Below are 21,455 nucleotides of genomic sequence, written 5' to 3'. Positions count from 1 at the left end.
CTTTCTCCTGTTTGCTATTTCTGTCCTTTCATGCTGATTGTCTGTTTTCATTCTGGGTGTGGAAAAAAGTACAAACCAAGGAACATCCCACCAGGGTGATTCAGACCTCAGTGTGGGAAGCTGACCTTCTTCATCTTGGTGGAATATCCCTTTTCCAGTACTTTTCTTTCCAAATAATTTCTTCCTATTGTGAAAGTTCTTATTGCTGTTCTTCCATTATCTTTCCTCCTGTTAGACTATTTCTTAGTCTCTTTTTTTTTTTTCTCGTTTTAACCATTACTCCTCATGACTTAGTCTACGGCCTGAATACAATTTTGCTAGTACATGTTGCTGGATTTGGATTCAAAACCCTTATTCATTCAATGAAGTTTCCTTCATATCAGAGACATTTTTCTGTGTGAATACAACGTGTGTTGCCTACCGCAGAATCTCAGTGCTGTGGGTTTATAGCAAAGAATTTATATGAACAACTCTGTCACGTTACTCTTCAGATACAGGGGATCCCGTTTCAAATATGATACCATGTTCAACGATACTAACGGTTTACTAGAGACAGACTCTGAATTATTAATTACTTACCAATTTATGGACGCTTCATTTACAAACACACTCTGAAGGCTGACCTTACAAAAAAAAAAAAGCTTTTGGGGGAGATATAGATGTTCTAGTGTAATTTTCTACCTAATTATGATAGATGAGTACAGTTAAACACGCATGCCCAGAAATGGTTAAATTGTGATAGCCCACTGCAGGAAAGTCTGGGGGACCGTGATACTCTTCCGTGGTTATGACGGGTAAGGGTTGATTTCAGCAGCCCTATGGCAACTCAGACCTGTGTTCAGTGGCGATGAACGGGGCTCCTGGGTCACTGAATACGTGAGCTGCTGTCGGCATCGCGCTGCTGCTGCAAGAGCATTGATACAGGGAAAGGAAACACCAAGAAACTCTAACCTGCCCGCTGTTTAATCATGTTAATCATCCAAAGCAGCCCTCTCGTGGCCATTTATATTATGAAACTATTGCTTCAAAACCATTTAAAAATAGCCATTGTTTGGAGCAGAAATGAATGCTTTGCAATTTCAAATTTCTGCTGTGTAGTTGCGCTTGTTAAAGGTGTTAATAGTACCGAGGACCTGTGGTGCTAATACAGGTCGAAGCTGGTTTTTGCACGGTGCTGGTCTGACATGACTGAATTGCTAAAGCCTGGCCTAGAGTGGCAATCCCGGTTCTGATTGCAGGCTGGGTGAGCAGAGCCTGTCCGGGCTGGGCTGCCCATGTCACATTGCTCAGAGCTGCAGGCGCTTCCCGCAGCACCACATCCTGTAATGACCTGCAGTCATCTCACATTTGCTATGTATCTACTCAAATATTAACGTCTTCCAACTATTTAGCTCAACCACTGACATAATTTTGATTTTGATTCTGACAGGCAGTTGTGGCAACGGAGCTTGAAACACAAACAGTGGCTTGAAGAGCGGACCCAGCCTGTCGGTTCAGCCAGGACAGACGGCTGGAAGTTTTTAAAGCATTCTCTGTCGTTTGGGACGCTGCCCTGGTCCGGACACAGGCGCCGACGCCGACAGACAGACCCAGACCCAGACCCAGACCCAGACCGACACCCAGACCGACACACAGACAGACACACAGACAGACCGACCACCCTCCCAAAACACACCCGCGCAGCCCCAGCGCCCCCTGGGGCGGCCCCGCCCTCATCCCGCCGCGCAACGGCCCCAGCGCCGCCCGCCCCCCGGCGGTGCCGCAGCCAATCAGAGCGGCCGCTGCTGCGGACGTTGCGGAGGGTCCGGTGCGGGAAGTTTGAAATCGCAGCGCGCGCTGCCGCGCGGCGCCATGGCCGAGGAGGCGCAGCCAGGTAGGGGCTCCTGTCCCGGCGGCCGCCCCGCGCGGGGAAGGGTCGGGGCTGCGTGCGGCTGGGCGCTTCCCGCCCGCCGGTCCGGGGGGCGCCGGGGGGCCGGGCGGGGCTGTGCCGCGGGGCTGTGCCGCGGGGCTGTGCCGCGGGGCCGGGCGGGGCTGTGCCGCGGGGCTGTGCCGCGGGGCTGTGCCCGCGGGGTGCGGCCGCCCGGTCCGGGCAGGAAGGGCCGAGCCGCGGGAGGCCGCTGGCCGCGGTTCGCCCGGAGCCGGGGCCGCAGAACCGGCTGCTCAAGCTGCCCCGCCGGCCCGGGCTCCGCACGGGCAGGGACCGCGGGCTCGCCGGGCAGCCGGGGCCGCGGCCCGTGTGGGCCCGGCCGGAGCGCTCGGCTCGTGGGGAGCCTGCGGGGAACGTCGGTGTGTCTCTGGAACTAAACAGCCAACTCAATATTTATTTTTCCTTTTAATCATGATTTGACGGTGTGTGCCCCAGGTGCAGCCCGCAGGCACCACAGCCGGCGCTCAGGACCGTGTGTTTGACATTGACAAGAACGGCCCCTCCCGAGTGACCCGGGAGGTGCTGCCCAGCCCGGGTTGTGCTGGAGCTGGTGTGACCTGTGACTGAATAGCCGGCGCAGGAAACGGCTCGTTCTGGAGCCTCTGCCGTGCTCTGGAATTCACAGCATGGCTGGTACAGCGCGTTGCCCTGGGGAGACCACACCTGGAATATTGTGTCCAGTTGTGGCCCCTCAGTTCCAGCAGGACAGGGAACTGCTGCAGAGAGTCCAGCGCAGCCACCAAGATGCTGCAGGGAGTGGAGCATCTCCCGTGTGAGGAAAGGCTGAGGGAGCTGGGGCTCTGGAGCTGGACAAGAGGAGACTGAGGGGGGACTCATTCATGGGGATCAAGATGGAAAGGGGGAGTGTCAGGAGGATGGAGCCAGGCTCTTCTGGTGACAACCAGGGACAGGACAAGGGGCAATGGGTGCAAACTGGAACACAGGAGGTTCCACTGAAAGATGAGAAGCAACTTGTTGGGGGTGAGGGTGTCAGAGCCTGGCCCAGGCTGCCCAGGGGGGTTGTGGAGTCTCCTTCTGTGCAGACATTGCAACCCGCCTGGACACCTTCCTGTGTAACCTCATCTGGGTGTTCCTGCTCCAAGGGGGGATTGACCTGGATGAGCTTTCCAGGGCCCTTCAACCCCTGACACTCTGGGATTCTGTCATAGTTGCTGGATTTGATTATGGGTGTGTAGGAAAAAAAATCTTATTTACAGTGTGCATGTAACAGAGCTACAGTTTTACAGGAATCTTTTCCAATATTTCACAAATCATACTTGATTAAAATCACCTTTTCCTTTCTTTACATGTTATTACAGTGGTTCTGTTATGAAGAAAATTTGGGTTGTCTAAGCACTTGTAATTGGTTCATACACTGGTGTTGTTTTTTGTTTCTTTGATTAAGTTTGCCCCCAGATGTGTAAGAAATTGAACAAATTTGAGGTCAAAACTGTTAGCTTTCTTCTGTTAGGAATAGAATGTGGTTTTGTTTTTTTCTTTTAGTAAAGGTCAGACTTGAGTCTAACAAAAAAGGAAGGCCTAAGGACTGTTAACAAATCAAGTTATGGACAATGAGGTTGTGTTCAGGTGTTAATGAAAATGGGAGGGGATACTGCAAGACCAGCAGTGACTGAGGTCCCTGAGTGTGTAATGAGAACACAAGCGGAGGCACCTCTTCAAAGATTTCTAAAGGGTTGTTATCGTTGCATTGAGCCCTTCAAAGTAAAGATTCGGCCAATGTCTGTTTAAGCAGGCTACAAATTAAAATGCCATGTCCCTTCTGTCTATATATATTGCTTGGAATTTCCGTGGAGACTTCAGGTGTGGTGACTTTGTTATTTGTTTATTAAAATATAAGAAGAAAGTTTGTATGGAAGAACAAGAAAAGACATAAGAGATTGAAAGTGCAACTGTGAAAATGCGTCTTTGGTTGCAACTAGTACCTGCAGTTTGATCACACATCTTAGTTATATTTTGCTCTTTGCTCAGAGTAATGCTGCGTGTTATTTTGGGTCAGTTGTGTGTGTTATCAGTTGATTTTATAGACATAGTTGAAATTCGCTTGGATTATTGCTTTATTTCAGGTCTGGGTGATGCAGGCACCATAGTAAAAAGCCAAAATATGCACAGGAATGGGTAACGTATTATCTAAAGCATTTTAGGTCTTACCTATAGAACAAAGTCAATTGGCATGTGAGTGCAGTTAAGGGCAAGTCACAGTAAAGAAGGAAGATCCTCTTTGGGGACAGGGTTAATATTCGGAAGAAGAGAGCAAGTAACCAGGTTAGCTCTTCACCAAGGGTAGTTGAAGATGTCATGTAGAAAGCAGGTTCATGATGGATCCTGGGCAGCACAGGAATTCTTTGGGAACAGAGGAGTGAGTGTGATTGCATTGAATTGACTGTCTGTGGGGTCTGTGTCGTTCCTGCTCCGCTCCCCAGGGCTGCTCCAGGAGGATGATGATTCCCACAGCGATTACGGCAGTCGGGACAAACCAGGGACGGCTTTGGGACGGGCTGTGCCGGATGGGAATGTGCTTTTCCCAGATATTTTCCACACTGATCACCTTTTGTTCTACGAGCGATTTAAAGCTTACCGGGATTACATCTTGGGTAAGTAATTTCTTAGCAGAAAAAGGACATGTAGTCAGGTTTCTTGTAGTGACTGTTTAAGTGATCTAATTTAAATGGAGTCAATTCTGTGTTGAACTGTGAGATGCTTCACCTGCTCTGGCTGGTGGACCAGGAGGCAATGGTTTTAATGTAAGTAAATAGAATCTGAATGTTTGAAAGAGGAAAAGGTGCTAATACTGGATTCTCTGCCTTGTTTTAACTGATCTTGCTATAAGTTTTTTTCTGTGTAGTAAGGCTGTCTAATAAGGCACAGCTTAGCTGTTTAACAGTGCTGGCGCTGAAATCTTCAGTACCTGGAAGGCTGAATACTGTGTCTCTTCTTTTGGCGAAGCACAAAACAGATGACTCTTCAGCTCTCTGAGTACTGAGAGCCAGCAAAAATACTGGCAGCTGTGAGCAAAAGAGAATTAAGTCCAGTGTTAGATGTGATAGAGGAACATTTCAACAGTGTTGACTTTCATTTTCCAACAACCTGGAGGACTCTTTCTTTCTTTTCTTGCATAATTGTACTGTCTTCAATTGCTTTTTAGCTGACTGCAAAGCTTCTGAGGTGAAAGAATTCACAGCTGAATACCTGGAGAAGGTCCTTGAGCCATCGGGATGGCAGGCGGTCTGGCGCACTAGTGTGTTTGAAGTCCTTGTGGAGGTAAATGGAATGTGCTTGTTCAGGCATTTGTCTGCAATTTACATTGCTTATGTCTGTAACAGACAGGTGGTTTATCTTTGAAGTTACAAGCTGGTAGAAGGTGGTGAAGTTTTCCTATCCCATTGCCAGTGATGGCTGGAGCAATGGGAGTTTTCTTTGCAAGGAAGCCTTGTTCTGGACCGGCGTGTCTGTGTGCTGGGGTGCATCCTTCACCTCGAACCGTGGGCTGGAGCCCGGAAAGTGACACTTGCGTGAGAGGCACCAGCTCGTTAGTGCTAAGTCACATATTACAGCTTTGGAAAGGCACACACTAGGTAGACTTTCTATTTTTGGCTTTACTTAATTTGTCAACCTTGAGATTTGCCTACCTACCATTTAAAAATTCTGCAGGTGAATTTCATTTTCTCTGAGACACCAATAAAATGGTGTTGATAACAGAACTAAATCGCTTATTTTCAAGATGTGCTGGTACTGTCAGCCTGTCATCTGTGCTCTTTTGGATTTTGAATTGTTGGCAGGGTGCAAAGTGTATGATTGTTGTGTTTGTGAGACTGGTTCATCAGTGCTGGTACAAACATTTATACAGCATTTACTTGTGCTTTCTGTGTGCCGGGGCGCTGCACAAGCGCTTGCCTTCACTTGAGTTTCTCTAGAATTGGGAAAATGATTTTTCAACCGAAAGTGGCAATACAGAGTTTGTGTAACTTTACCTGTGTGAAGGGTATGTGGCAAAAACATCACCAGCTAATTTCAGGGGCGGTCTCTGTGGAGTCTGGGTATTTTGGTGGAAAACTGTACTGAAATAAAAGCATTGTCTTCAAAGGGCTCCTTGCCTGAAACAGGAAGGACAAACACCCAGTGAGCAGGGGCTGACCCAGAGCTGGCCGTTGTAATGTGCTGTTTGCAGACATCAGGCTCTGATTGTTTGTCAGTGTTCTTATCAGGAAAATTCTGCCTTCTCGTTCCCCTTGGTATCGGCAGCCGGTGTGTTCTCCATTGCCTGCTCCTGTCGCGGGGCGCTGCGGGACCGCTGCTTTGGGATACACCTTCTCTGGGTCTCCCAATGTTTGACTTGCACATCTCTGTGCAAACCTTGGATGTTCAAACTTGGAGTTCCATTATGTGTTTGAAGAGGGCAAAACTTTGTGCTCCTTCAGCTTTTCAGCCCAATTAGTAACAAAATGTTTTTCAGTGGCCCAGGCTGCCTTTTCAGATTGTTTGTCTTGTGGACACTTAGAAAAATGAGCCCCAAAGGAATCCTTGAGGACTGAAAGGTGTTGATTTGAGTCTGAGGGCACTGCTTTTCCCTGTTTCTTAAAAAAAACAACCAAACAAAAACCCAACCAAAACCAAACAAACACAAAACCCTGCCAGAAATACCTCACAAAGCAAAACAAAAACACAAACCAGGGCGCAAACTTACTGGCCTTGCATGAGCATTCTGAGGGATTTGAATGAGGTTTTGATTGTGGAAAGGCTCTTGGTGTGGTCCGGCACAGCTCGGCTGCAGGGCTGTCGCTGGCGCTGCCGCGGTGGCCCTTGCGCTGCGCAGCGCATTGGTTTGCGCGGCTCAGCCGCACCGGCAGCGTCTCTGTGCCGTGGGAGCCTTGCTCAGCGCCATCTCAGCTCCTGCCTGGAGGAATCTGAAGCCCCTTTTTTTCCGACAGGTTGTGGATGTGGAGTACTCAGCTCTGAAAGCCGTTGTGCAGCTCAGTGAGCCTTTCCTGTGCCAGCCCCGGGTCAGCACCTTCACCTTGGAGTGTGTGCAGGAGCTCTTGCAGCTGAAGGAGCGTCAGGTGCCGCTGCAGGAGCTGTGGGTCGTGTATGACGACTCGGGAGAGTTTGATCAGACAGCACTCGCTGTAGAGCACGTCAGGTAAGAAGATGCTCAAGGTTTAATTTTTGTCTTGAATGATTTCACTCTGGTAATATCCAACAATGCTGGCTTGTGCCCCCAGTTCTTGTGGTTGTGCTGGCAGCTCCATGAGCCAAGCTTTCCAAAATAAATCTGATGACTGGTACAATGAGGAGACTGGTCACAAAGAGAACCTGTGGTGTCTGCAGGTACTTGCATAATCAGGAAGTACATATAGAGGCAGTTTGTCTGCTTTCTGTGTCAAAAGGTGAAAAAAGAAGTCTGTGTCGCTTTCCCTCTGTTCTCCACCCCAGATTCCCTTGGGTTGCATCATGCAGCTGGCTATAGTGTGGTTGGTGTGCCTTTGTCTTCCATAGCATTTTTTTTCTTCTTTTGTCTCACTTTTCTTTTTTTTTTTTTCCCTAAATTTTGCCTCTTCCCCTAAATTTGTCTGTCTTCTTCAGGTGTCTGTTCACATCTTACTGCTTCTGTTTTCCTTTATCATCTCTCAGTGTCTCTTTTCCATCTCTGTTGCTTTCATGTAGTACAGGCAGTTTAAAGCTGTCTACAAATAGGCAGTGGTTCTGCATGAAAAAGCTAAAATAGGAGGGATGACTTTCACACCTAAAGAATGGACCATATTTACAAAGTGGTGGGTGTGGGAGGAAAAGAGGAGGAGATTCATTCTGTTGAGCATTGCTCAGTAGTAGAGAGCTCAGCTTAAATGATGGAGGTGGAAAGGAGGAAAGCTTAGTTGAAGGACATCTGGTCAGAACCCAACAACTGAAAAATCTGAGGGTCCTGAGAGGGTAAATCATGTTTTCAGTCCAGCTTTTAGCTGCTCACTCTCTTTTGGGGAAAGGCAATAGGCCTCGGGCTATTATGATTTGTGAACTTAGAAAAACAAAATAAGTCTTTATCAGTTAAACAGCAGACAAGAAAGATTGCCTCTGGGTATACGAAATAGTTTACAGGATGGTAACATGGAACTGGAGAAAGGGGATGCTCTGAGATGAATTCTCAAATGGATTACATTCCTGTTTCCAGTGCTGTTGTCTCTACTCAGGCAAGCGTGGCTGCCTTTATGTGTTTAAACACTTGCTTTGCTTCAAAAGGTTCTTCTACCAGTGCATCTGGAGGACCTGGGATGAGGAGGAGGAGGATGATTTTGATTACTTTGTGCGATGCGTTGAGCCTCGACTAAGACTGTAAGTGCAACACCTTTGGTATTATTTGGGTATAACCACAGGAAAGGGTTACACAAGAATAGTGACAAATAGATTTCAAAGCAAACCGTTCGCTAGTAAATCAAAGCAAGCTTGTTCTAGCAACATTCACTGTCTGACGCTCAAAATTTTTTAGGGAAAGAGGGTGCAACTGAGGTTGCCACTTGATTTCTGAACCCTCAGTTTGTCCCTGTAACCCTTGTTCTTCCTTCAGGTGCCACTGCAAATCCAGCTATAGCTTCCTTCAAATTGCAGGTGTAGGAATTGTAACCCTCATTAAAGCTAGTGTGGGATGCTCTGGTACCTCTGGGGACAGAAAAAGATCCAGAGTGGAACTGAATGTGAACAGAAATGTGTGAAGTGGCCGTGCTGAAGGAGGAACGTGTCTGTTTCTTTCCCTAGTGGGATTAGTCAGCATTAGGTTTTCTGAAGGTGAGTTTTTAGCGCCGTATGGAACTGAAGCAGCGCACACGGACACCATCTGGTTGTATTTTTGAGGATGCTGGAAAACCAAAGCACACCATTAAACACACCGGGAACGAATAACTGGAAAGTTATCTTTTACTGTAGATTTTTATCTGAGTTTTGCACAGTCTCTGTTCATTGTCTTTCATGAGAGTTACTTTTCAATTCCTTTTCTTTACTTACTATAACTTAATATCACGCGTATGCGGAAGTTTGTGTGTCATTCTGATCCAAATTTGATACCGCTGTGATGCTGAGGAACTACAACAGCGAATATCTATAACCCACCCTGAAAAGCTATTTAGGATACAGCATTACATGTGCTAGAATATAGCGTATAGCATGTGCTTCACAAAGAAAATTAACATTGTTAGCCAGACTGTAAAGGTGGCCACGGGCGTCTCTTTCAAACAGGACCCAATGTGACGTTTGAGGACCCTGGCATGCCTGGACTTTTCTTAGATCATACAAGTGAGGACGAAGTGTTGTATATGGAAATGGTACATGTTTCTGAAGTGTTCATACTTGTGTGCTCCAGCAAACGACTATTCTGCTGTTGAGTTTTTGGAGCCTTATGGAAACTCTACACGGAATAGACCCAGAATGTAATGACATGCCATGAGTTGATGTTTTTATTTTTTTAACACTGCGTGTGGCCTTACAAGCATTTTAGAGAGAATCCAAAATACTTAAGCAGTATCTTCAAGCAGAAGAGTGTTATTGTTTCTTATTCTTCCATCCCATGCTTGATCCAAAGCCTGTCCTCCAAGCTGCACTGATGCTGGTGCTCTCCTCGGTTTTCACAGTATCACAGTATGTTTGGGGTTGGAAGGGCCCTGGAAAGCTCATCCAGTGCAATCCCCCCATGGAGCAGGAACACCCAGATGAGGTTACACAGGAAGGTGTCCAGGCGGGTTGCAATGTCTGCACAGAAGGAGACTCCACAACCCCCCTGGGCAGCCTGGGCCAGGCTCTGCCACCCTCACTGAGAAGAAGTTTCTTCTCAAATTTAAGTGGAACCTCTTGTGTTCCAGCTTGATCCCATTACCCCTTGTCCTATCATTGGTTGCCACCGAGAAGAGCCTGGCTCCATCCTCGTGGCACTCACCCTTTATATATTTATAAACATTAATAAAGCTTGAAAAAACAAGATAGTTTTATGCACTTTCATAGCAAACAGCTCTAAAATGTAGAGTACGTGTTTCAGGGCCAAATTACGTGCAACCTTCAGTTTCCTTCAAACATTTTATATTTCTACATTGCTATAAATCCTCCTGCTGTTAATCACGCTGCATTGACTTACTCTGTCTCTGATAACCCCATTGCCAAAGCTCTTTGTGTTTCTCTGCACCGTGTTTGTCAGAGCTGCAGAAACACTGACTGCTCCAACTGCAGATTTCCTTGGGTTTGCAGCTTTAAATGCGCCTTTTGGAAAATCTCTGAAAGCTGAGGGAACGTCTTTGGCCTTACTTGCTGTAACTTTTCGAGCAGAGCTATTGCTATTGTGTTCAACTGGTTCACTGCAAAAACAGTGCGAGGTGGTGAAATCTTCCCTTGTTTGTATCATCAGTTGCTGTCCAGGTTTTCTGTAACACTGATGGTTGTTCCTGCATAGTTGGTCCTGGAGTTCTTGGCACCACCCACTTGGCAGATGTTTTTCTCTGTCTGACTTTGGCCGTGCAACTTTGGGCTGGCATCTTCTGGCTCGCGATTTAATTTGTAGAGGATTCTCTTGTGATGGTGCTTTTCTTATTCATCCTGTGGCTTTGTCCAGGTGGTTGTTTGGATTGTTGCTAATAGAGACTTCACATTATAGGATTTTTCTTTTGTTTCAGAGATGGTTTTCTCAGTTTTTCTAACAAATGCTTAAAAATAGATTAATTTTTAAGCTTATTACCTTCTAAATTCTTACTGTTTTTTTTATACCTGTGCTTATGCTTTTGTTTTAGAGGGAGTTTCTGGTAATTGTGTATAATATTCCAAAGTGGATGGGCAACCATTCAGAAATCAATATATTTGTGTCTGCTCAGATTTTTGCTGCCTTCAACAAAAATTGAGCTGTGTTGATATCGACTGCGGAGAACTTTGACTAGAGTGCTGATGGACAACTTTGACTAGAGTGCTGATGGACAACTTTGACTAGAGTGCTCATGCAGAGCTCCACAGGTTCTCTCCGATCTTTCCGAGTTGCAAACGTGCAGTGTACTGACCGTGTGCTCTGATTGCAGGCACTACGACATCCTTGAGCGCCGGGTGCCTTCTGGGCTTGTAGGCGATTACCAGAACTTGTTGTCTCAGTGTGAAGAGGTTTACAGACAGTTTTTGAATGTGAGGAACAGCATCCCCAGCAGTGATGTGGACTCGGAAGCAGAAAATGTCTCCATGGTGGAAGGACTAAAATTGTATGAGGAAATAGAGCACTTAAAGCAAAAGCTAAAAATAATTGAGAATCCTCTGCTGAGGTTGGTGGTGTGTTTGTGGAAGGAGGAGGGGCCGTACGGGAAGCTGTACCTGGACATTCTTTGCTGAAGAAAGAACTGATGGCTTTGCTCTTGTTGTAGGTATGTGTTTGGTTACCAAAAATACAGTGGTCTCCAAGCTAAAGGACCGAGACCAACAGGTACCAAGATCATTCACGTTGTATCCTCAGCTATGACGGCCAGTCTGCTGCAGTCATTGATGAGGGACAAACTTTGCCCTGGATCTTGTGGTGAAGAACTAGAAATACAGGTACAGGAATTGTCTGCTGGAAGACGAAGTTAATTTATCATGTGCAAGGTCCTACATTTGCACAGTGTTATTTTTGTCAGTCAAAAAAAGCACTGTGATTTAAACAATAAGTGCTAAGACTAGGTGATACAAATTTTTTTAATTCGTTTGCGTCTGCTGACTACTCTATACAAGCAGTTTCCTGCCTGTGTGTGGGAAATAGAGATAAACCTGTAATAATTCTATAATGAAACATAGCAAGGTGTAATACTTATATTTAGTTTTGAAATACCTGTGTCTTTTGATGGTACGGTTAATGACCTACAGTTAGAAGAAATGTCAATCTTTAGCTTTGTGTTAGGAAATATATTTATTTTAGAGCAGTTATGTTTAGTTTTAGTGAATTCAGACAGGGTTACCCCTTTGGTAGCTCATAACAGTCTGGATTCCTTGGGCTCAAATTAAATTCTGTGTTCCTGTGACCTCATATTTGCCACTGGTACCTGAACTCTGTTTTGGGGTGACTTGCACTGGGAGCAAAGGGTTACGTCAGTTTTGAAACCAGCTCAAATGGAGTTGCTGACTTGTTTGTGGCTTTTATTTTCTTTGTCTTCTGTCATCTATTTCTTCAGCAATTCATGGCAAATCACTCCAGGCACCATTCAAACGTTGGCCTGGAACTAAGGCCATATTGAGATTTGCTTCCTAGTGCATGTGCTCTTCAATTTGTCTCTCTGCCCCAGTTTTCTCATGGGGGAATGGACATGACCCAAACATCAAAGGAATGTTTTAAAACTGGTTTTGTCCAGAGAGTGCTATGAATCTTCACTTCAAAGTAGAAATTGTGGCATTAAAAATGGTTTATTTTAAGCAAAAGCAGCAACATTTAACTGAAAAGCAAGCTTTAAGGGCATAAACGCATCCATTTTTCTACCATTTAACAGGAGCTGACTATATTATCTTTTACAGTTCCACAATGATCCGCTGGCAGCTGTAAATGCCTGTTACGAAGGAGACACGGTCATCGTCTGTCCTGGGCATTATGTTGTGGATGGCGTGTTCTACATCGCTGACTCAGTTGAACTAGAAGGTAGGAGGTTTGCTGGCGTAAAGGTCCTGAAAACAATGTCAGCTGAACATTTTAAACTAGCTCTGCCTAAGGATTTACTACGTGTGGTGTTTGGCTGGAGCATTTGCTTTTTTCTTCAAATGTTCCTATTTCTGCTTGTAAAGCCATGTCCAAAACAGGATGGAGGAAGCTGTTTCATTAGCCATAGACACTTCTGCAAATAAACGTCAAATTTTGCTGATTAATAGCAAATTCACCCTTTCCTCATATTTGTCTGGCTAAATCCTGATCTTATAAATAAGAGGATTAAACAGAAACATGAGAGACTTGATTATTTTTTTAATCGAAGAAGCACAAAAGTCACTCTGAGAAGCTTCAGTTTCTAGAGCCAGAAGCATAAGAGCACTTGAGAGTTGTCCTGTTCTTCTCTACATATCTTATGGAATCCTAGAATGTCAGGGGTTGGAAGGGCCCTGGAAAGCTCATCCAGGTCAATCCCCCCATGGAGCAGGAACACCCAGATGAGGTTACACAGGAAGGTGTCCAGGCGGGTTGGAATGTCTGCACAGAAGGAGACTCCACAACCCCCCTGGGCAGCCTGGGCCAGGCTCTGCCACCCTCACCCCCAACAAGTTGCTTCTCCTCTTTCAGTGGAACCTCCTGTGTTCCAGTTTGCACCCATTGCCCCTTGTCCTGTCCCTGGTTGTCACCAGAAGAGCCTGGCTCCATCCTCCTGACACTCCCCCTTTCCATCTTGATCCCCAGGAATGAGTCCCCCCTCAGTGTCCTCTTGTCCAGCTCCAGAGCCCCAGCTCCCTCAGCCTTTCCTCACACGGGAGATGCTCCACTCCCTGCAGCATCTTGGTGGCTGCGCTGGACTCTCTGCAGCAGTTCCCTGTCCTGCTGGAACTGAGGGGCCACAACTGGACACAAGATTCCAGGTGTGGTCTCCCCAGGGCAGAGCAGAGGGGCAGGAGAACCTCTCTGACCTACTGACCACCCCCTTCTAACCCACCCCAGGTCCCATTGGCTTCCTGGCCACAAGGGCCCAGTGCTGGCTCATGGTCACCCTGCTGTCCCCAGGACCCCCAGGTCCCTTTCCCCTACACTGCTCTCCAACAGGTCATTCCCAGCTTACACTGGAACCTGGGCTTGTTCCTGCCCAGATTCAAGACTCTACACTTGCCATTGTTGTATTTCATTACATTTTTCCCTGTCTTAATTTGCTTCAGAGGTGCCCTCTGAGCCTCCTTGCAGGTGCAGTGCTGGTGAATATAGAGGGAAAGAGCCAAGTGCTATTAGAACTCAGTTTATGGCATCTGTTAGGTGCTGGGAGTGGGGGGGCGCTGCCAGTGGGAATCTGTGCTGTGTGAAGTGTCTGGGTAGCTGAGGGAGCTGTTGATTTAGCATCTGTATCTATTATGTAGAAACAGATACAGCATATGTGATTACTTTAAAAAAAAAAAAATGTTTGAAGCACTTCTGCCTTCTCTAGAATATGTTGCTGTCTCTTCCTCCCAGTTCTTGACTTCTCAGTGTAATTCCTCTGCTGCAGTGGAATAGTCTGTGTATCACCAGGGCTTGTGCAGACGTTTATATTCTTATTTAGCTGCAATTTTTATCTTGTCAAACCTTCTTAATGGGAAGAAGGCTGGGAGTTTGATTTTCTGCTGTTCTGGACTTTTTCTTGTCCTTCTTGTTTTATGAGCATCACTTTCTTTCTCGTCCTTCTCGTGTGTGTTTGATTTATATAGATATGCATGCTGATAGACAGTGCACCTGCTAGAGAAAGGATAAATTCGTAACAAAGTGCTTTATTTATCTGCAATAATCCGTTGTTCTAAAACTGTGCGGACTGGTATTTATGACAACTGCTTTCCTAGCTTTGAGGAAACAATAAAACAAATAGCACACCTATTAAAGGATGAGCTACTCTATCTTAAAGAGCAAGGCATATAAATATGTATCTTTAGTACGAACCCCTCTCTGAATAATGGATGTGTCAGGGTATTCGTTCTTACATGGGCTCCTGTTAGAGGAGTTTTCACAGCGGCAGGAGCAGCCAGAAAGGTTTGAAGTAGGAGCAGCACAGAACACTTTGCGGCACTGATCTGAGCTGTTCTGGTGCCTTTCTTGGGATGAAGGGACGACTCATCAAACATACGGTGTCATTTTGCATAGTAGAGTTTTATGTTTTTACCAGCCTCTGTGGAAGTCAGTGCTAAGGTTGAAAGTACAAAGATTAGTAAATCGGGGATAAATAAAAGCTTGTAAGAACTATGTATGGTTAAAGCTGTAGCAGCTGCAGGAAATGGTGGTAAAGATAACTGTGACACTTGACAGAAATGTGTGGCAAAGGCACCTGAGAACTTCCCTTCTGCTCGCGGGGCAGCTGTTGGAGCTGACGGGAGCCCACGGCACCAGCACATCTGTGACAGTCTGTCCCTCCCCAGGGGTGGCCGTAAACTGATAGTGGGAAAAGATTTCTAGATAGTACAGTGTGTTGAAGTATCCGTAACTCTGCATTAAATCTGCTGTCTCTAAAGCTTCCTCCCAACTCTTGTCCAAAAGCTTTTTCGTTTTTAGCCTTTTTACTTGTACATCCCACTATGAATTGATGTACTGAGTTAAGCGCTGGCATCCTGCTCAGGCGATTCCTATCTCTGTGTGTGCTTTCAGAAAATGACGGGACTCATGCTGCTTTAATAGATGTTGCCGTACTGCTTTCCTTATCACAACTGTTGTCAGTGACAAGCAATAAAAGCTTTACGTGTATTTAAATTTCTCTCTAAGTGGCTCAGTGGTGACAACTGGGGATGGATTAGTAAACTGATATTGGCATGTGCTTGTGAAAGTTTCTTCTTAATCTGAGATAATTTGGAAGCCTGTGTGACACAGGAACAATAGATTTTGACCCAAGTTTCATTTAAACTGGGAAGCTGAGCAAGGCTTTTACTAATATAAAATACTTTGCAGCTTGTGTTGTGGTGCCAAGTGCTTTCCCTGTGCCCTTGGGAAGGTCTGATGAACCCCTTTGAGATCAGACTGCAGCTGCCTGTGTGTCTTTGGTTCTGCTTTGACTTCTGAGAGCGAGAACTTTGCCCTTGGCAGACGTCAGCTCAGTTACCATTTTGTTCAACTGTCTAAAATAACTTTGCAGCTCGTGTGCCGTTCAAGTGGGGAAACTTTTTGAGTTTGCTTTTGAGTGCCTGTGCCTTGGTGCAGACGGGACGTGAGGTGCAGCCTGGCACTGGGTGGAAAAGCCTCTTCAACATATTAGACCTTAAGTTTGAAACCTCTGTGTTTAATTTAAATGTCTGTTATGTATTGAGCACCTGACTGTTACCTGTTACCCATCAAACCTGCATCTTTCATCTCTGCTTTGAAGGCTACGGCCTGCTGGACGATATCGTGATAGAGAAACAAGGGAGAGGAGACAACTTTGTTGACTGTACAGGAGCCAATGTAAGGATCTCCGGGCTGAAGTTGGTGCAACATGATGCTGTGGAGGGGATTTTAAGTAAGTATAAAAGCATCCTGACCTTTTTGTGAATCTTTTGTAATTTACTGTTAGAATTAAAGCTGGGAACCAGTTTTGGAGTTTACTGGTTTTAACAAAATGTTGTAGAGAGCAACCCTACAGGTATAAATATCAAGGCTCCCCCCTTGTTTTTTAACTTGCTCATAATGTGGACATCAAAATAACTTCTAGTCTTTGTACTTACAAGCTATTGGGGTTCTTGTGTTTTATTCTTATACTTGAATAAGATTGTTTGACTTCATTATTTCCTGCTGTGAAGGCAACCTGACTCCGCTCCACAGCCCACATCTGGCTACTGGGGAAAGGAAACAATTGCCCTTTCCAAAAGCCTCCTGTGGCCACCCTGAGCCGTGGCCGAGCCAGCCAGCTGTCCCTGAGGAGCGGCCGGGGCTGCACAAGTGGCGCAGAACTCGGTTTGCCGACAGCACATTCAAACCGAGGCTCCAAGAATCCCAGGTTCTGCCCAATGAGTTTATTGCCGTGGCCTTCTGCCTTTGCAGAAGAGCCTAATGAATACTTTGCCTCAGCAGACATCTGTTTCTAAACACGTTAAAATGTTTATTAACACCTGTATGCATGTATATAGTATCCTGTTAATTCAAGTCTAAGGCTCCCTTGCAGCACTGTTCCTGCTTATACTAGAAAACAGCACGAGTTCAAGCCATGCACAGGCAAATCAGTGAAGCGGATAAAATAAAACAGAAATTTTATCACACTGCAAAAATGCTACAAGTCTGTAGGAGGGGGTTGCCTTTGCATAACTGATTCATTTAATAGTATTTCTTTTGTGTGTATGTAGATGTCCATCATGGGAAAACTACCCTGGAGAATTGTGTGTTACAGTGTGAAACTACAGGTGTAACAGTGCGAACATCAGCTGAGCTATTAATGAAAAACTCAGATCTGTATGGTGCCAAGGTACAAACAAATTCTGAACTCTGCCTGATTTCCTAAATCAAAATAAAGGTTTTTGCTTGGAAATAATATAGACAGTAATGGGGGGGGACTTCTGTCACTCTTAAGAGAACCTCCACAAATTCATTTTGTACAGCTACATGTTATTAGGAGTTTGGTCCTGGGGTCTTGTGCCCTCCGATCGTATCCAGTGAAGTGTCTCGTGCGGATTTGTGTGTGATACTAAAATGATGCAGTAACAGGGGATATCTGTGAAATCATCTCTGCTGCATTGCTGGACTGTTTTATGTCCTGCAATACTTTAAAAGTGATTTTCTGTTTTCTCTGCCCATAAATAATTTTCTCATTAAGCCTTGAATTTGTTCTGCAAATGAAATGCCGTTTTTGGACACCTTGTCCATTGGTTCTTACAGAGGGTGATAAAACTGAACTCTGATTAGGATGTTCTGAAGAACGATGGGGCTTTGAGTGCTGGGGTGGATAACTAAAGAGCAAGCAAGCAATGCCAGGCTGTGCAGATACTCTTCACCAGAGCTCTTATGGACTGGTGGCAATGGTATTATCTCTGTGGCCTCAACCTTGAATATTGCCACTGAAGTTGGTTCACAAAGCTGTGGAGGTGGGGTGGTAACACAATTTTGCAGTGTGTGAACTAGTAGATGAACACAAAGATCTGCAATGGCATTGGCAAGTTAAACTGGAAATGTGCCCCAACTATTTGTGAATTGTTATAAATTTTATCTTGTAGGGTGCTGGTGTGGAAATATATCCAGGTAGTACGTGCACCCTGTTAGACAACGGCATACACCACTGCAAGGAGGGGATACTTATAAAGGTCAGTTTGAGGCAGAATATACTTGTTTTTCAGAAGCTCATAGCTACTAGAATGAATGCAAATAATTTGTGTTTAGGCTGGCAGCCTAACCTTGCAGCCCTATGGCAGAACCCTTCTATGTCAGATGGTATGATAAAGGTACTCGTTTGCCTTTGGTCGGTCCAATAGATTTGTTTTATTTCTTATCTGCCAGAGAGAAAATGTCTTTTGCAATGTTTCTTTCATATGCAAATAATAAAATTCTAGCCAACCCATAGGACTGATTCTACCTAAAACTGGAATATTTTGCATCCCTTTAGCTGGATATAACATGTTGAATTTCCATTTCTCTTCTGTAGAACTTTTTAGATGAACATTATGACATCCCCAAGATAACCATGGTCAATAATGTGATCCATAATAATGAAGGATATGGTGTGGTGCTGGTTAGATCAACAGTACCCTCTGATGTAAAGGATGCTCCAGCAGAGACAACAAAAGGTATTTTTTCTCTTCATAGAAGAAACTCCTAAAACTAGCATACCCAGGTTTTTGGATTGCATAATTCATAACCAAGCCTTTTAATTTTTTTCACAATATCTAGATTGATTTAGCTGAAATAAATCTTCATAGCTCTGAGAACAGTGGCATTTCCTAACGGATGAACTTGCTGCAGAGAAATCCTGCACTGTCCGTGCTCCGTGGTGTGTGTGCACTCGTGTTGTCCTTACACGCCTGGTCCGTGCTCCGTGGTGTGTGTGCACTCGTGTTGTCCTTACACGCCTGGTCTGTGCTCCGTGGTGTGTGTGCACTCGTGTTGTCCTTACACGCCTGGTCCGTGCTCCGTGGTGTGTGTGCACTCGTGTTGTCCTTACACGCCTGGTCTGTGCTCCGTGGTGTGTGTGCACTCGTGTTGTCCTTACACGCCTGGTCCGTGCTCCGTGGTGTGTGTGCACTCGTGTTGTCCTTACACGCCTGGTCCGTGCTCCGTGGTGTGTGTGCACTCGTGTTGTCCTTACACGCCTGGTCCGTGCTCCCTCTGAGTGAAGCCTGTGTGGCTCGTGTCCTCCTTGGGTCGTACAGAAACAGGAGAGACAGAAAGCACAGAGGAAGCAGATGCGGCTCGTCTTACAGCGCGGCTGGTTCATGGTCATTCTCCGCTCATTCTCTATTCTGTGCATTACAGCTGCCAGCGCAGAATTTTTAATCTGCAGTAAATGAAATGCGACAGGTGTATTTCTAATAGTATGTCTTATTCAGGAAGAAGTGTCACTAAGTGCAATGTGTAAACCCACTGTAATTTTCTCTCATATGTCTGTCACTTAGCAACTTGAAGTCATCTCAAGAAGAAACATTTTCCTTATGCATCTTGTACTGTATTTGGAATATGTGACTGTGACTAAATAGTTATCCAAAAAGTGAGTGGAATGAGGTTGAAATGCTAAGACTGAACACAATTTAATTTTAGGAGTTTTAAATGAATTTGCCTGCTTTGCATGGTGGTTGGTGACATTCTGAACTGTTTCCTGCCCCAGGGAGCTCGCCGGCACGCGATGGGACAGCCCAGCGTCCTGGGACTGAGGGGCTGGACCCTGGGGACCAAGCTGAGGCTTCTGAGCAAACTGAAGGCAATGATGAGATTGCGAGTGAAATCGGGGCAACTTCTGCAAAGAAGAGCCAGATGCACAAGAAAAGACTGAGTGAACTGGGAATCACAGAAGCTGGTGACGACTTAATGTCACAGGAAGTGTTTGTTTCTATTGTGGGCAATCAGTTCAAATGGAACGGGAAAGGAAGTTTTGGTACCTTTCTTTTCTGACCATCCTGACTCCCAGTGGCATCGCAAAAAGAGATTTGCACAAGCTATTATTATCATTGCAAGGAGTTGTCCTGTTCAATTAGCCTTCCATAATGTTACTAAAATGTGACAAATATTTATTAATAGTATATTTACATATTGCATGTGGAAACAGCTTCCTTGCTGCAAGTATAGGTAACATGGTAGAAAACAGAACTCTGGTGTGGAGACCGTGCATGTGTTCAGCTAATTTGTGTGCTGCTGCTTTGCTAGCTGTGTTTTGGTTTGTTTTTTAGAGTATTTAACTTATTGGAAAAAAAAGTCTTCAGAGAAAGAAAATATAGATAGGGTTCATCAGAAAAGAGTGGACAACAAACATGCAGCAATTAGTGGTACCTCTTCCTTCATATATTTTAAAGTTTCATTAGTCTGCAGCTGACCCCTGTCAGAGTTTGACATACTGTTTAATTTTTCGCGTTGAACCGAAGCGAGTGAAACGCTGTCTTAGGAACGCAGTGGCTGCCCTGGTTCGGACTTGGGAGTTTTCTAGAAACGTGGTGTTTGGAAGGGCTGCCCATGCAGTGCTCTGTGCTGGTCTGTGCCGAGCTGTTCGCTCCCAAAGGCTGCCCGTGCGCCTTTCCCTCCAGAGGACAGCGTCTGACCGAGCTCCTTCAATGTGAATAAAGAGGAATTAAAATAGGTGTCTGTCAATTAGTGGTATTCATACTATACTTCCCCGTGCGTTATTCTAACTCTTTAAAAACCGTGTGCGACTCGTAGTGGCTGAGGTTTTGGAAATGAAGGGAAAAATCTGAAAAATTACTTTCTACTGCAATCTTACCAGCCCAGAGCCGTGGAGTGTTCAGTAAAGCAAAGGCCCTTGAGTGGGTCACTGCGCACTGTTGGTTTGCACTTGAGCGAGAAATGGGAAGGACTCTTCATTCTCAGTGCCTGGTTTTTCATTACACATCTAGATGCCTTCTTCAAATTTTTGTCCTGTCTTCGAGAGCTGTAGGTCAGTTTTTGAACTCGTGTGAAATGTACGTAAGGAAAATACCAATTCTGAAGTGATTCAGGATGTCCTATGAACCCGAATCAAGGATGTTGTTAAGAAGGGAAAAGGATGGTGCCAACAAATGGATGCTCAAATAGTTTCTAAAAGCAGCGTAGCAGGTGGATGCCTTCACTAGAAATGAATATGTTACCTGGGAGTGGATGTGAATAGTCTGATCCAGATTTTTCACTCTAGCTGTTCTTAAATTGACAATCAAAATTCACTTCAGCACAGGATTTGTTTTAGTGTGAGCAGCTGATAGAAAGGAAAGGAGAAAGGTGTCATTGACCAGCACTTGTTTTCCTCACCCGCAGCCGCTGGGTTTGTTCTGCTCTGGACACCTCACGTCAGGACTAAACTCTGCGTGTGGGTTCACATCAATGTCACTGCAACAGCTCAGTGTGCACAAACCAGAGATGTTTCCACACAGCGACTTTAAGAAGCACTGAAGGCACAGCAGAGCCTGGTGCTCAGACTGGCATTAGTTCAGTATCTGAAGCTGCTCAGCGGGTCACACGCCGTCTGTCGTGCGTTGACGTTACACCTTTATTTCTCCGAGTGTCATCCTTATTAAAGGACTGGGGCTAAAACCGAACTTTGTGGTTTTCATCTTTTCAAAACTGTAGTTCTGCTGACTGAGCTGCCATTGGGATATGTAGGTAACATTTCTTTCCCTTGCAATTCATTTTAAGCCCGGCTTATCTCTTGACAGTTTCTTCTCCCCCTTTTTCAAAATTCAGCTTGACGTTGAGGAAGATGCCAATAAAAATGTGACTCCTCTGCTTCTGATAGCAGCACAGCTG

At 45.4% G+C, this 21,455-nt stretch overlaps 1 protein-coding gene across 1 annotated transcript; it reads left to right on the top strand.

Annotated features, from left to right (window-relative positions):
- Window positions 1–1,794: 1,794 nt before the first annotated feature.
- Window positions 1,795–21,247, top strand: SHCBP1 (SHC binding and spindle associated 1). The gene is made up of 13 exons (XM_082062560.1): window positions 1,795–1,873; window positions 4,369–4,539; window positions 5,091–5,206; window positions 6,874–7,082; window positions 8,177–8,269; window positions 10,981–11,214; window positions 11,314–11,482; window positions 12,431–12,551; window positions 15,919–16,050; window positions 16,871–16,989; window positions 17,735–17,821; window positions 18,160–18,301; window positions 19,336–21,247. The coding sequence occupies exons 1-13, from the start codon at window positions 1,852–1,854 to the stop codon at window positions 19,617–19,619; spliced, it is 1,899 nt and encodes a 632-aa protein (XP_081918686.1). The 5' UTR covers window positions 1,795–1,851; the 3' UTR covers window positions 19,620–21,247.
- Window positions 21,248–21,455: the final 208 nt, after the last annotated feature.

The sequence above is a fragment of the Streptopelia decaocto genome (assembly GCF_964273445.1).
Source record: "Streptopelia decaocto genome assembly, chromosome: 11".
NCBI lineage: Eukaryota > Metazoa > Chordata > Aves > Columbiformes > Columbidae > Streptopelia > Streptopelia decaocto.
This window is presented reverse-complemented; position numbering and strand designations above follow the sequence as displayed.

Bases quoted from the DNA above. Each gene is read 5' to 3' on its own strand.
- SHCBP1 (XM_082062560.1), top strand. From the start codon at position 1,852: ATGGCCGAGGAGGCGCAGCCAG. The intron at 16,051-16,870 runs GTAAGTATAAAA...GTGTGTATGTAG, and splicing joins TGCTGTGGAGGGGATTTTAA to ATGTCCATCATGGGAAAACT. The intron at 16,990-17,734 runs GTACAAACAAAT...TTTATCTTGTAG, and splicing joins CAGATCTGTATGGTGCCAAG to GGTGCTGGTGTGGAAATATA.